The sequence below is a fragment of the Pteropus vampyrus genome, unplaced genomic scaffold, assembly GCF_000151845.1.
Source record: "Pteropus vampyrus isolate Shadow unplaced genomic scaffold, Pvam_2.0 Scaffold56, whole genome shotgun sequence".
NCBI lineage: Eukaryota > Metazoa > Chordata > Mammalia > Chiroptera > Pteropodidae > Pteropus > Pteropus vampyrus.
This window is the reverse complement of record NW_011888837.1, coordinates 8,125,298-8,140,858: the sequence shown is the minus strand read 5'-3', so window position 1 is coordinate 8,140,858 and position 15,561 is coordinate 8,125,298. Positions and strand designations below refer to the sequence as shown.

At 33.9% G+C, this 15,561-nt stretch overlaps 1 protein-coding gene across 2 annotated transcripts in view; it reads right to left on the bottom strand.

Annotated features, from left to right (window-relative positions):
* The window catches only part of CUNH4orf22 (chromosome unknown C4orf22 homolog), a 541,171-nt gene that overhangs the window by 61,178 nt on the left and 464,432 nt on the right, over window positions 1–15,561 (bottom strand). For both annotated transcript variants that reach the window (XM_011360593.1, XM_011360592.1), the window contains one exon: window positions 7,043–7,185. In XM_011360593.1, coding sequence (XP_011358895.1) covers window positions 7,043–7,185 — 143 coding nt within the window. The remainder of the gene's footprint in view (window positions 1–7,042; window positions 7,186–15,561) is intronic.

Below are 15,561 nucleotides of genomic sequence, written 5' to 3'. Positions count from 1 at the left end.
GAGTTGTCCATGAAAGACAGTACTTAATATTTAGCTTGGAATAAAGAGAAACTAAATGTGATAAGTATTGGAAAGTTAAATTTATTTATAAAAGAATTCCAAGTAAATATTACAAAAATTATGTAAACCACAGTTCAGAGGATATGAATAGATTCTAAAAGTATCCTAGGACATAGCTGAGGTTCAATGGGTCAGGGCCAATTTTTCTCTAAAGACTTTTAGGCTGAAGCCATAATTAAAGGGCACTTTTAGTTCCGTCCAGGGCTCTTCCACACACAAAGCTGTGGGACACTGTAATTCTTACTCATAGTGACTGAAAATAAAAGCCTGGTTAAGTACAAAGGACAGTCTTTTGCCAAGCTCAGTGAAAGGAGGAAGTGGCAAGGGTGTGTACAGGATGGCTGAAATTTTCCAGTCATAACTATGGATAGTAAGATTGCTTAAAGTTCTGAAAAACAACCCCAAATTAGTTCTTGTAAAGTCAGATACACATTTGCAAAAGAAATATATGACCTGACAATGACTAGAATATGGGTTTGAGACCAAAGGGCAAGATATCTTTTTATGACAAAGTCCTAGAGTAGAATCATGTACTGATTTAAAAAAAAAATCATGGCATTTGGGGTTCTACGGATCATTATTTGGTCCCAGATTTCTAGTTGTGGGCGCAAATGTGCCTGTGTGTAACTTTGGTTAAGCCAATTAACACCTCTATGATACACTTTGTTAAAATGTGAAAAAGATCCCTAACCGTAAAGTTGTTGTAAAGAGTAAGTGAAATGATGCACATGAATTATTTGGCACAGTGCTCTGTGCAAAGGAAGTGCTCAATTAATTTTTATCAGCATCATAATCATCTCAGATTCTGATTCGGTCCAGCTTTGTTAACCACAGTGGTACAGGGTAACATGACATATTATTCAGAGCCAAAGTGCTGAAATTAAACCCACTCAGAGTAGTCGAGAAAAGATCATAACTGGACTAATGGCAATATAACTTCTAAAATCTAAGACAATCATATAGATCAGAAGTCACAAACTCAAACACCTAGAAGAATTTGTGAAGTACTATAAATGAGTGACTCAAGGATGATGGGAGCAGCAGTCAGTGTGTGTGAGTGGTAAAGTCTATGTTAATCTTGTGAGAATGTATCCCATCTCCAGGAGCAGCAGCTACTTAATTCTAGGCCATGGTTGGGATGAGAAAATGAAGGCCCAGTGTCAGAAGACCTTATTAGTTTTTAAGAAAATCTGAAATGTAAGATATTTATATGATATTTCCTTTTTCTAAAACATTAAAAAATATAAATACTTTGTGCAGGCCAAATAAAACATGTCTGCAGTCAGATACTACTAATTGGTGATCTCCGATTTATGGCTTCTTACATCACACCTATCTAAGATCAGGATTGGTCCTAAAGATTGGAATGGGTTTGAACCATTAAACCTCTGGGCTGGGGACAAGTAGTGCTCTCCAAGATATGTGTATGTATGTGTGTGTGTGTGTGTGTGTGAACACACACATATATGTATATATATGCATATATATACATAAATTTAAAAAGACTGAAAAGAAATAGGTGAAAATAATTTCAATTTTATATCTCTTAACCCAACATATCTGACATATTTTAACGTGTAATTAATGTGAATTTATTAATAAGATATTTTAAAATTTTTTATGAAATCTTCAAAATCATGTGTGTATTTTACACATAACACACCTTAATTCAGGGTTAGTCACATTTAAAGTGCTCAATTGCCATATGTGGCTAGTGGCTACTGTATTGGATAGCACAGGTCTCGAGTAAGTTTCTCAAACTTTAATATGTATATTGAAACTTTGAGGATCATGTTACAGTGCCAATTCTGATTCACTGGTTGGGACAGAGCTTGAGATGCTTCACTTATAGTCTCTCGGGTAGTGTCGGTGCTACTGGTTTATGGACTATACTTCGAATTCCAAGGAGATAGAGAGTTGTGGCAAGTCTCCCTCAATCAGCATTCTTTTTCACCCAAAGCATTCCCTTCTCTTTCAAATTCAGCAAATATCTGTTGAAGAGGCTAAACTGATATTGTAATGGTTAGTTAGCAACCACACTTAGATGTGGAATGACATTAATAACTTTAAAATAAGCAATATTTTATATACCACTTGCAGAAACAGTGACTCATTTACTCCTTTAAAAAAAAATACAAAACTTGGGAACCTGCCAATATGTTGCCATATGCTTTCATGAGAATGTACTTAAGCGCAGGATACAAGAAAAGTGCGACTTTATAATTCTAACTTCAGAGGTTTGGCATGTTAAACATTTTAATAAAACAGACAATGGGATTGCGAGGGAAATTTGACAATAATACCTCTCAAAGTTTTAGTATTTAGAGGCATTCTTCGGTCAAGGGTATGAATAGTTCATGGACTCTCCACAGAGAAACACAAAGAGAACTTTTTTATTTCCTCCTGAGCATTCTATTTAAGGGATGGATAAAGTTCTACAGGCAGATCTTAGATCTTTGTTCAGCAATATATAAATATAGAAATTTAAGCAGCTAAATGTGGGGCAGAATATAACTCAAGGATCCTACATAGTGCAATTGTTCTCATGATACAAAATCTTTTAAACACAGAATAGTGTTCTGGAAGTGAACAGTGAATTCCTAAGGACTTGTGTGCACTCATTACCATTTCACCTGTGAATTTTAGCAAGTGGTTTATTCTCTTTTCCCCTCTCTCAGACAGTAACAATAATGCTTGTCAAACCTATTTTGCAAAGTTGTTACAGAGAAGTGTAAAGAAACTTGGTAAACTGTAATATGCTATTCTAAATTATTCACAAATATGCTGAAAGGAAGATATGAATCTTGAACACATCGTCAAGATGAAGGCTGAATTGACAAGATGATCAAGGATTCGGGGCCCTTTCTACAGCTGCATTTCAAAAGAATTGCATCTGTCTGTTGATACTTACATTTTCCACAGTACAAATGCAAGACAAGATTCTAATAACAGATCTAATGTCTCTTCCTACACAGAAAAAAACAGCGTGTCACAAGACAAGTAAGTGAAAAGAGATCTTATAAAATTTTAAGTTTCAGTCTTTGTTGTAGTTCTGAATTGAACTAAGTATAGAACTATGTATACCAAAAGTATTTTTTTTTCCTTTAGTAACAACTGTTTAAGTCATTTATTGTCTTGAAATCTCTTGAGTGAAAAATCTGAAGTTTGATTCTGATAGTTGGCTTAAATTAAACTCACATGCTAAAAATTATCCAGTGGGATCACAGAAATAGATCTAATTTTGTTTAGAAGGTTGGTATTATCTGGCATTGAGGAGAAAAAAATCCCCAACATAATGACATTCTATTTGAGAAAATCATAAGATATTATTAAGAGACACTAAATAAGGCATAAATAAATGTAAATAAATGGAAGACAATATTATAAAGATGTCAGTTGTACACTGGTCGTAACTTGAAAGCAATACCAATCGGAATTATAACTTTCTTTTGTGTATGAACTTTATAAGTTGACTCTAAAATTTATATGAAAGAGTAAAGAGCAAGCATAGCATAGATGCTCCTGAAGAAGAAAAACAAGGTGAAGAAATTGCCTTTCTTTATACTAAGAATTATTATAAAAAATATAACAAATGAGCAAGATGCTGATACTTCAAGAAGGGACTAATAAAACAAAAGAGTGGTCCCAGAAACAACCCCAAAATTACAGAACTTAGCTCATGACACAAATGGTGTTGCAAACGTGCAGGAGGAGATGGTAGATCTATCAGTAAGTGTTGCTAGGACAAATTATTAGTTATATAAAAAAATAAAAAGAAAAAGTGGACCCTTACCTAACTACCATATACAATATTAAATTCAGGTAGTTTAAAGATATAAAATTAAAAGCAAAACTATGATACCCTATACGACGATACTTTTATGACTTCCAGAAAGGTAGGGATTTGTTAAAACACAAAAAATGCAAACCTCAGAAGAAAAGTTTAATAAAATGCATTAATCTAACTATTGAAACTTTTGACTTCTGACCACCAAAAGTCAATGTAAAAGGAGTGAAAGAAGAATTACACATTAGAAGATAATAGTTTTCAATACATTTAAGAGGCAAAGGCTTAATCAATATCCAAAATATAAAAATAAAATAAATTCCTACAATCTACAAGAAAAAGAAGAATAAATAAAGCAACAGCAAAATGAGGAAAAGTCTTGATAGACACTTCACAGAAAGGAAATATAAATAATCAATAAAAGATGCCCAATGTGATTAGTAATCATGAAAATGAAAATTAAAACCACAACAAGAGATCTTTTATAACTTACCATCGTGGAAAAAAACCAGTTTATTAATATATGTTGGTGAGGGTGAGGCTTATCTAGAGCACTTACGTAGTACTTCTGGTGGGTATAAATTGGTATAACCACTTTGAAAACAATTTGGCATTATCTGTATAGACTTGTGTTTTTGGCTTTGCACTTTTTTTCATAAATTAATGAAAATTAATCAAATATTTATTTTGTCTTTCTGCATGAATTAAATTCTATTTCAGGGTAACCAAATAAATGATGAGGAAAAGTTATTCTCTGTGGAAGAATTCTAGCTAAAAAATGCAGAATGAGTAATAGAATTAGAAAATCACCATTATGCAAATCAGTAAAAATATTTAGGTAGCCTCCATTAATGTATGCTAAAACCATTGAGTGGAAGCTGATGGGGAACTTTACTGTGGAGCCATCAGACCGATACCATCTGAACCTACTGATGAAGCTCACAGAGCTTTACATATTAAAAAGTTTTACCTAAAAAAATAAAAAGTGGCACTGAATTTCATCACGGCAGTTGACAGAATATAGGAAGATAAAGGTGGGTACAACAAACAACAGCCTGGGAGTGATGTCACATTTAGAATATGAAGCATTTCTTAGGACAAATGACCTAGTTTCTCGAACAAATCAATAGCATAAAAGATTCAAAGAAGGAGAGGGACTGCTATAAAGTAAAAGAGTTACAAAAGATAGAATTAGAAAAAAATATTGTTTGGATTTTGATTTGGTCAAAACAATTGTGAAAAGATAACTTTAAGACAATCAATGAAATATGAATAAGGACCAAGTATTCAATGATGTTAAGGAATTATCTTGTTAGGTATGATAATGTCTTGATGTTTTCTTTTAAAATGTTATTAGACAAAGATTTATACTGAAGTGTTAATAGGTGAAATGACAGTTTATAAATTCATTAATATAAACAAAGCTGTTAAGGTAATAGAATCCAGTATTTTTAGAAAATTATTAGTTACAGGGGTGAAGATGAAGAGGAAGAAGTCTATGTTAACATCTGGATTTTGGCTTGGATTGCATAGGTGGTGCTATTTGCGAAGAAAGGGGATATAGAAGACACAGCAGTTGAAGGGATTAAAATGAATTTAATTTTAAAAATAAGCAAAAGAGATACTAAGAGGTTTTCTGAAGTGAGCAGTAGGATAACTGAGTCTGAAGTAAAAAAGAGAGGTCTGTGCTAGGGTTGTAGCTGTTGAAAACTACTCCACTCCAGAAAAATGATCAAATCATCCAAGAGAATGTCAAAAGGGTCAGTTTGAGAATCTATAAAAAAGAAGAAACAATAGACGAAGTAGAGCTTCAGTGGAAAGAGGAATGGAAAGCATTGAAAACAAGTTGAGTAGGCTCAGGGGCCAATGGCTGCCAGAATCTAATTGTGACTGGAAATAATCAGAAGGACACTCTGAGGGGGGCACTGGTTTATAAGGAAATCAATTTTGGTTGACGGAAAGATAAACAGATCAGGTGGTACTTTCTATTTAGACTCAACGTTCTCTGTGAAATGTGAGATAAATCATAAATGGACAGGAGTCAGGGTCAGCAGTGGAGAACAATGGTTTTAAGAGAGTGGTGAAGCTTTAGGATATTTTTGGGGAAAATGATGAAATTAGGAGTTAAAAAAGTACATAAATGGGTGGCTGAGGGCTACTCCAGCTGAGTTTGGAGACCACGAATTACTAGTAGCAGCATCTACACCTTTGTGAAATTTCCTTAAATTTCCTTCAGGAGTACTCACAGGTCCAGCTACAGGTGCAAGCAAGAGATGTCAGGATCAATCTACTTTTGGGGTTTAGCATGACATATATAACCAAAACGTAAAAAGAAATGGGCAGTGTGGATCATTGCAAGAGAGAAGTTAAGTGATACACCATGCATCTAGGCCAGCTAGGAAAAGAGGTAAGTCCATGAAAGTGATAATGAGTTAGGAAGTCTTTAGATAATAGCAATAAGGTTGGATAGAAGACAGTAGGGATGTCAGAGGAACAGACTGTTGCTGCAAGTACAGTGAGAGTTAAAGCAGAATGCTGCCACTACTTTTGCATTCTATAGTAAGTGAAAAATAGTAGAATAAGAAGTTTAGCTTGAGAGCTATTCAGAAGGAGGCAGAAGGATGGGATCTGTGAATAGACTGATTCACAGTGTGGAGTAGTTCCTATGTGATGAGATCAAGGCTCCAGAGGAAAGGGTAGGGGTCAATAGTAAAAAGAATGATGGGTGGAAGGAATCCCAGAATAGGCCAGTGAGGAGAGTAAATGAAGGTGAACTAGTCAGAGGTCTGTATTTTGGCTGGTGGCCAAAGAAAAGTGGAAGGAGAATATGTTAGATGGACTGCTCTTATGGCTTCTAGACAAACCGAATCCCAAGTGGTTTGAGAGCCTTACGAGGTTAGTAATTTTTAGGCTGTACTTATCATTTAAAAGGAATGTCCCTGAGAATTTAGTTATCTCATCTCTGAAGAGTTCTCTTTCTGAGGCTGTTAATGAAAAAAAAATGCATCTACGTTCATTCCCTATTTTAAAATTTATATTTATTTATTGTTTATTCAAACCACTTTTAACACATTCGTACTATATATACACATTAGCATTCTACGCACGCTGTGGAATATAAAATAAAAATCCTTTATCCATGTCTCTGAGGAGCTTGTGTTCTTATCAAAGACATGAGAAATGTGTATGACTTACCTCAAATCTGTAGGTCTCGGAAGAAGTCTTTTTTTTCCATTAAAGTAAACTTCAAAATCCTCAGTCTTTAGCCTGTGGGCATAGTCAATGTATCCTGACACCTCCTGCCCATGAGAATTTTTGTCACGAATAAAGATCACAGACTGGTAGCACAGAAAAATAGAAAATGGAAAGAGTAAATGAATAAAAGTCATTTGAGTAAATTGTACATGGTCATAAAAGTTATAGTCATTGAATGTTATGTGTTCCAGATCCTATCTTAAGTGCTTTATGTTCCACAATTACAATGATCCTATGAGGTAGGTAATATTATTTTCTTCTGACAGATAAAGAAATTTATGGAATTTAACTGAGCATGAAAAAATGTGCATTTATAGTAAATTTATCTAACAATATAAATAATTCTGAATAATAAGTCTTAGAGGTCAGACATAAAGTTTTTGTAATACATATTTATTCCCCCTCCCAATCCTATTGTCTTCTCTTTGTCATCAATTTCAAATTAAAAAAAACAAAAACAAAAACCTGAGGAACAAAGAGGTTGAGTCCTCATTCAATGTCTCAAAGGTAATAAATGGAAAAACTCAGATTAAAACCCAGGCTTATGTGTTTGTCCTTCTAATCCCTACATTCTTTTTTTTTTTTTTTTTTTTACTAAACTCCTATATATTTTCTGTTATAGAGATATAAATTGGGTCCCTTCTCATTACCATAAGAGGAAAAAAAAAGACTTTTTACAAAGAAAATTGCTTTACAACATTAATTCCATAGGTCAGAATTATGCAGCAAATACATGTTTCTCATTTACATTAATTCCTTTACAAATATCATTGAGCATCTACTACATGTTAGGCACAGTAGGTGCCAAGGATACCATGATAAAAAAGACAGTAAAGGTCTTGACCTCTAAGAACTTATGTTCTGGGGATGAAAGGCAAACAATAGACGTGAAAAGGAAAAACTACTTCCAGTGAGTGATAACTGCCATGAAGTAAATAAGGAAGTTGGTTGGCTAGAGAATGAATTGTTGGTAGTGAAGGCTACTTTTGGTAGAGTAATCAGAAAAGACCTTGAGATCACACTTAAGCCAAGACCTGAAGGATGAGAAGAAGTAAGCCATGGGAAGATCTAGACCAGGAGTCTATCAGGCAAAGTGAACAGCTAGTACAAAGGCCCTAAAGGGGACACAAGTAATGTGAATGAATGAATTATAGTCTTTTCCCTATCATGCTAATAGACATTGCTTTCAAGTTCTAGGAGAAAAAGAGAAAAAGAAAAAAAAATATAACTGGAAAAGCTCTTAACATATTTATTTCCAAATCTAGATCAACGAGTAGAATTTCTTGGCAAAGTTCTCTATTGGAAGAACCTATAAACAAGTCTTCTTTTTCCTCTTTAGCAATCACTGGATGTTACTTATTAGGTCTTTGTGTAGTCAATTATAGGAAGCACTAATACTAGTTACCATAGCAGAGCTTCCGAAAGGATGAAGTTAGAGAACTTTAGGAATTCCTTTCCCCATTGACCTAAGAAAACATATTACCAACAATATCCCAATTGAAAAATGGAAGAATGGAGACACGAATTACAATTAGTTGTTATTCTGAGGCTAAGCTTCATCTTCTTGCCTCCTCTTGTTGTTTGGCATTGAGTGCTGAGAATATTGTGCTGAGAAAGATTCTGAGGCATGTTTTTGGTTCAAGGAGAGGAAGTGTTGGTGATATTTTCCTAAGATATGGCTGGAGGAAATAGTATTCATTGTTATTCCTGCGCCTAATCTTATATAAATTCAATCCTTAGTTCTCATTTCTCCCACCTAACTTCAAGTTAAATTTATACAGATTTCTCCATGCTTTTAGCCACTTGGTTTTTTTTTAGCTTTTATAGCACAAATTCTAAATGAATAGTAACTCAAAGACTTCTTGAGACTCTTACACTACTAAACCAATAGCTAGCTGTCCCAGCTCAGACAAGGCTATGAGCCATAAGAATCAATATTTTGTATGCAGTACCTAAACATCTTTATTCTTCAATGTTCTTGTGGGTAAAATGACTGATGGTCTAAAACTATATATATTTGCCCATAATCTCACTATTTTACATAATTATATATAGCCTTCTCATGTGAGTTAAAGCTCCCTTTCTATAAATCTGAGTAAATTTATTTCAAATTTCATTTCTGCAGCCTTGCAAGAGTTAAATGTCTGCTCTGTGATTTTTGTGAATCCTGGAGTTTTCTGAAGCGAGAGAACTTCGGGTGAGGCCAAACTGGGTATAAGTATGGGTCCCTTCATGTTCCTAGGGAGAGTTGCTCAAACTTTTAATGCCTCTCTATATTAATAAGTCCTATGTAGGTTCCTGCAATATCCAGCAAATTTCTACCAAACTAAACTGAACACCCCCCAAACCAAAAAATATAACAAGACAAAGACCAAAATCCTGCTTAGACCTAAGCATTTGATTGGTTGGTCTTCTTGCAGACTCTCCCTTCTTTTTGTTTCTCCTTCAACTCTACAGAACAGCAGAATGAACTCTTCCTTTTGTCTTGAATGAAACTGTTCCATTCACATTCAAGTGTTGTCAGGGCCTTACTTTCTGCCCCATACACTCAATTTGTAAGCAACGTGCAAATACTGTTTCTTTCTGAGTGGGAATGCCGGTGATCATTGTATCTATGATTTCTTTTATTTTCAATAGAAACAAAATGTCCAATTAAAATGTCTATAATTTTAAAACTAGAAAAGATAATTACAAGAAATTGTTTTCACACAAATCTGTACAGAACAAATGAAAATGACTTCATTCATGGTTTTCCAAGTATGGCTACATATGTGTAAAAGTATATTTTAAAAGTTCTTTTTAGTGAAATAGAAAAAATACTTGCCATAATGGGAAATGTTCCTAATGAACAATATGCTTCATGAAATTATTTTAAAAATTGATTAGAACTATTGATGTGTAGTAATTGGTGATAAATTGTTAGGATATTAAAACTCAGCATTTAACCTTAGAAATGCATCATTGTAAAATCACAGTGTAGGGCTATAAGAAAAAATAATGAAACTTAGAAGAGGTGAGATATAGTTGTAAAGCACTCAAGGGCTGGTTGAAATCTTCCTCTCCTTTTTATTTTTTTATTAAATGAATTGTCTAATGAAGTTAACTAACACTTTTGATTGATTAATGTATTTATTTATAAAATGTATATTTTCTTCAAAAGTGAATATTAGTTACTCCTACTAATAATTCTACTAGCTATCATTTATTAAGAAGCCATTATGTCCTGACCAAACCATTAGAAGCTTTACAATCATTATCTTATTTAATTCTCATTATTATACTCATTTCATAAATGTAGGAGCTCAAACTATGAGAGTGTGAGTAACTGTCCCAAGAACATGCAGCTAGAGAATGGGGTACCCTCACACCCAGGGCAGCTTCCCATGAAGCCCAGGTTCCTAACTACGTCACAGTGCACACACAGACATGATCCAAATGCTGGCCCTGCCACCTGCTTACTTTGTGACATTGGTAAGTTAGTTATTCTTTTAAAGATTCAGTTTCCTCTATTATAAAATGATCATAACAACTGCCTCTCTTAATTCACACAGTACTACTATGTTTGCTAAGCATGTAACAATGCCTGGCACATGGTAAACACTCAGTAAATATTATCTATTGCTTTAAAAAGTTTTGCTATTATTGTTGCTATTGTATTCATATGATGTTAAGAGTTTTATCAGTTCCTCAGAGATGAGGAAATAGAATAATCATATCAGAATTCCATTGCCTAGGTGTGTATAATTACGTTTAGATTGCAGTACATGGTTCAATTCCTTTGTTTAGTCATTCTCAGTTAAAACGTTGGAAGTATTTTGAAGTTAAAATTTAAACAACATTTCTAAGTATTATACAGGATGAACCTAATTATAATAGATGTGACAATAAAGTCATGATTCTGGCATACTGAATCTGCAGAATAGGTTAAGCGAACCCTTTGAAGAATTATGTTTATTTCAGCCTGAGTGTGACATAGTTTAGTAATTGAAAGCTTTCTTATTAGGAGTCCTCTACTGTTTCAAAAGGAATTGGAAAATGTTATAAATAATCATTTAACATTTTTCTAATAATTTCCTTTTTCTTTTTAAAACATATAAGAGCTTCAATTGAGGTATAGTTTACATAACATAAAATTCACCCTGAAGTTTTAAGTGTGTTTTTTAGTAAATTTGCAGAGCTGTGCAATACAATCCAGTTTTAAAATATTTTCATCACTCCAAAGAGATCCCTTGTGCCCCATTTCAGTCATCCTTGTTCCCACCTCCCAGCCCCAAGCAACCACTAATCTACTTTTTGTCTCTATAGATTTGCCTTTTCTGGATTTTTCACATGAATAGTATAATACGATATATGGTCTTTTTCATTCTAATAACATTTTTTATCACAGTTAATTTCCCAAAAGACATGAAAACCATGCTTTATATACTTTAGTGTTCTTTGAAATGATGATGTTATATTCATAAAAGAAAAACTGCCAAAATAGTCATTGTTCTTAGATAAGATCCTTTCATCCTCTCTATACAAGTCAAGGTATAACAAACACAAGTATTTCAATAAATCAAATAATATTCATTTCAAACCATGCATAGTAGTCTACATTTATTTGCAAACTAAGCAGAAAACATTAGGTTTTGTTTAAGTAAAAACAACAACAACAACAACAACAACAAAACCCCACAGGAACAAGCTATTGATAAATATTAAGATACTAGTATTCTGATATTGAAGGAGGGGCTCAGACAGACACCAAGAACATGTGAAATCTGAAATTTTTACTGAGATGGTCTGTTACCTCAAGTGTAAGATTAATTTCAGCTGAAAAGACTTATAGAATGACTAGTTGGGTCCTCATTACTTCTCATGTGTTGGTAAAAGATGAATTAAAGTACGATTTAGACCATTAATATATCATTTGGATCTTTGGCTGCTTGTCTTTTCCCAGAAGTGGATTAAAATAAAAAATCATAAACTTGTTATGAGTTGAGTACATGTGTTGCCTGATTTTACTTGCCAAACATTAACGAGGAGACATAAACCTGATACGTCAAAATGGGACTTTTTCAACAGTGAAGCCAAAGTCACTTAAAAAATAAAAGCATACTAAGCAGTATATCACTGCACTAAAGCTGAAACATCCATTTCAAGGAGTGAGAGTTGTCGAACAAGCTAAGTTCCTGTGCTACCCCTCTGAGACTGTCAGCATGCTCCCTGATGGACACAAATGAAGCAAGAATTTTTATTTCCTAGAATTTTAAAATTCTGCAATGCCTTTATGAATCATTAATTTTAGGGAATCTTCATTTCAGAAGAGAAATAATTTTGCAAATGGAGTCTAAGTTCTGACAAGTAACTCTTTCCTAACATTTCAAAAGGTCTGTCATAAATTTCTCTGAAACAAGTTATTTTCTGAAATTTTTATGCTGATAATTATTTTAAAATTCTATATTTTCTTATTAAATTGCATTTAAACACATATTTTTCCACTATTCACATAATTCTCACGGTTACATTTAAGACAGTTCTTTGTCATTCCTGTTGGAGGCTGAGGCTCAGACCAGTACTTTTACATCCATATTCTGTTGGCCAAAACAGGTCACAGACTAGCCCAGATTCAAAAGGTGGGGAAGTGACTTTTGACGGGAGGAGCAAAGTGTCATTGCAAAGAGGCATTAAAAAAAGAACAAAGTGAAGAATTGTGGCCATTTTTGCAAGCTGTAGTTATTTACTATAAAGAACCTAAAAGTTTTGCATGTAGCTGGCTTGTTCATTTTGCAACCACTGGAGATTTTATTTCTAAAGGGAATCATTGACTTATTATTTTTTCTCTCTTACTTTATATATGGTATCCACATTTGAAGTGGCTTTTTTTTTTGTATTATAGTGAGGTTAAAAATAATTTAGAAATATCAGGTCTCACTGTAAGTATCCAAAATGTTCTAGAAATTTTAGAGAATGAAAGTAATATTAAAAGTATATATAAACTCCACATACTAGAAAGGAAGAAAGAAAATTATATTTTTGTATATAAGCTGATAATTTACTTAGAAAATCCAAAACAGCTAACTGAAAAACTTCTCAGGCAGCTCTATAAGTTGATCTGATATGAAATATCTATACAAAAAATAATGCCTTGGTGTTACACTAGCGATAGCCTATTAGCTAGTGTGCATGCATTCTTTATTTGCATTATGCTTTTTGAAAAAAATTATAAAATTCCTCCAAACATTTTTTATAAAAATTTTTCTAAAATAATATTTAAAAACTAAACAAAGAGGCTAAATTGCTGAAGAAAAGTTGTTACAAAATAAATGTATTGAATTCTAAGCAAATATAAATGGAGTATTTTTGATTACTTAAAATTCTCCCTTGAAGAATAAATGGTTAATGCCATATAAGAGAATTTTTTTAATGTATTGAATTTTCTTATTTTATTTTATTTTATTTTTTATTTTTTTCCTTTTTTTATTAAGTTTATTGGGGTAACATTGGTTAATACAATTATATAATTTTCAGGTGTGCATTATCATTTGACATCTTTATATTCTGTTGTGTGATTACCGCCCAAAGTCCAGTTTCCTTCAGCTACCATACATTTGATCCCCTTTACCCACTTCACCCTCCCCCTCCCCCCTATATTTGACCCTCTTTACCCTGACTACCTCTCCCCTCCTCCCCCACCTCCTACCCTCTGGTAACCACTAAACAGGGAAACTTGCACCATTAGATAGAAAGTTAGATAATTAAATTTTATGTCATTGGTACAATGATAGATAATGGAAAGTAATAACTTCAGAAATATGCTCATCCACGCAAATATGTATGCACATATAATATACATGTTTTTCTATAGTGTTTTTTCTCAATATTCTACAATGAATATCTACTCTTTCTTTAACTACACGATCCCATAATCTTGTCTTCAAACATACCACTCTCTGACATCCATCTCCTATCTTTCCAGCTCACATACTTTAGAAGCCTCAACTCAACAACCTTTTCAGAACTTTGGAGATACTAGTCCATTAAACTACTATGTGTCACTCTTTACCTGCTTTATATACTCAATTTCCTCTTTATCCAGCTTCCATTCTATAGTGAAACATCATAATTGTTCACTTGCCTGCCCCTTCAAATTCTTTGCATACATCCTTTTGTTATACTCACTGGAAAAATTCCAACACTATTTCAACTCAACTTTCCTTTTATTCTGTTTTTGCATAGCAATGACTTTGACTAGAGTAAAAGGAAACTGTGATGACTGGTGTCACAAATATTAATAACCATAAACTCAATTGGACCCATAGCTCTTCTATAATAATTGTATATGATATATTCTTTCTCTCTCTCACATTCTCAATTCTTTTCATATCTTCTTTCTTCAAACTTTCAACAATATCCTTTCTCACATTCAATGATATTTTCTCCCTGAAAACAGAAGCAATCATATCAAGACCATCTCATCTTCTTCCTATTAAATCTTCCAATGTATATTCATGTGAATCAGTATTCTTCTTTCTATCCTGTTATAAGAGCTGGAACATCCAGGCTTCTCAAGGTCAATTTCTTCTTGTGTGCATTGTATATTCCCTTTGATGTTACTCTTGAATCACTGATTTTTCTTTTTACTTTCTGTAAGGTCATCACTATTAATATATAAACATGGTATAATATCTGCTGTTCAAAAAAGAACAGCCAGTTGCAGTCCTAAGTTTCTGCTTTCTTTACAATCCTCATGATCTCTTTAGACATTACAATCCGTCTCTCTCTTGGAGCACTCTGGTAAATAGTTGTCTCTCGTGCCCCTTATTCTAGTTTATCAAATTTCATGGTAAATTCTCATTTTTAAAATTTTACTTGAAGTCCCTGCAGTATTCAACATAATTGTTTGTCTTCTGGTTCCAGTCAAGATGGCAGAGTAGGAAAATGCTGTGCTTGCCTCCTCCTAGGACCTTATAAAAATTACAACTAAATTATAAAACAGTCAGCCTGGAGAACCATCTGAAGACTAGTTGAACAGAACTCCTGAAACTACGGATACAGAGGAGGCCATATCGAGGCTGGTAGGAGATGTGAAACAAGCGGGTCCCATATCCATGTGTAGTGGTTCAGCATCGGGAGGGATATCTTAGCTGCAGAGGCCCTCCCAGAAGAGGGAGGGGCTCCAGCCCCACAGCAAGGCTCCCCAGCCCAGGTTTCTAGTGCCGAGAAGAGGAATCCCCACAAAATCTGCTTGTGAAAATCAGCAGGGATTCCAATCATCCAGGTAAGATGGAAGGCTGCTGGAAACCCAAACATCCTCTTAAAGGGCCCACGCACAGACTCACTCGTTTGCAGGTACTCACTCTGGGCTCCAGCAGATGGACAGAAGCTCAGAAGGTGCCAGAGACATACAAGGAAAGATTGAGTTGTGTGGCTTCAGGGCAAGGGCTGGAAAGATAGCCACCATTGTCCCTGTGTTG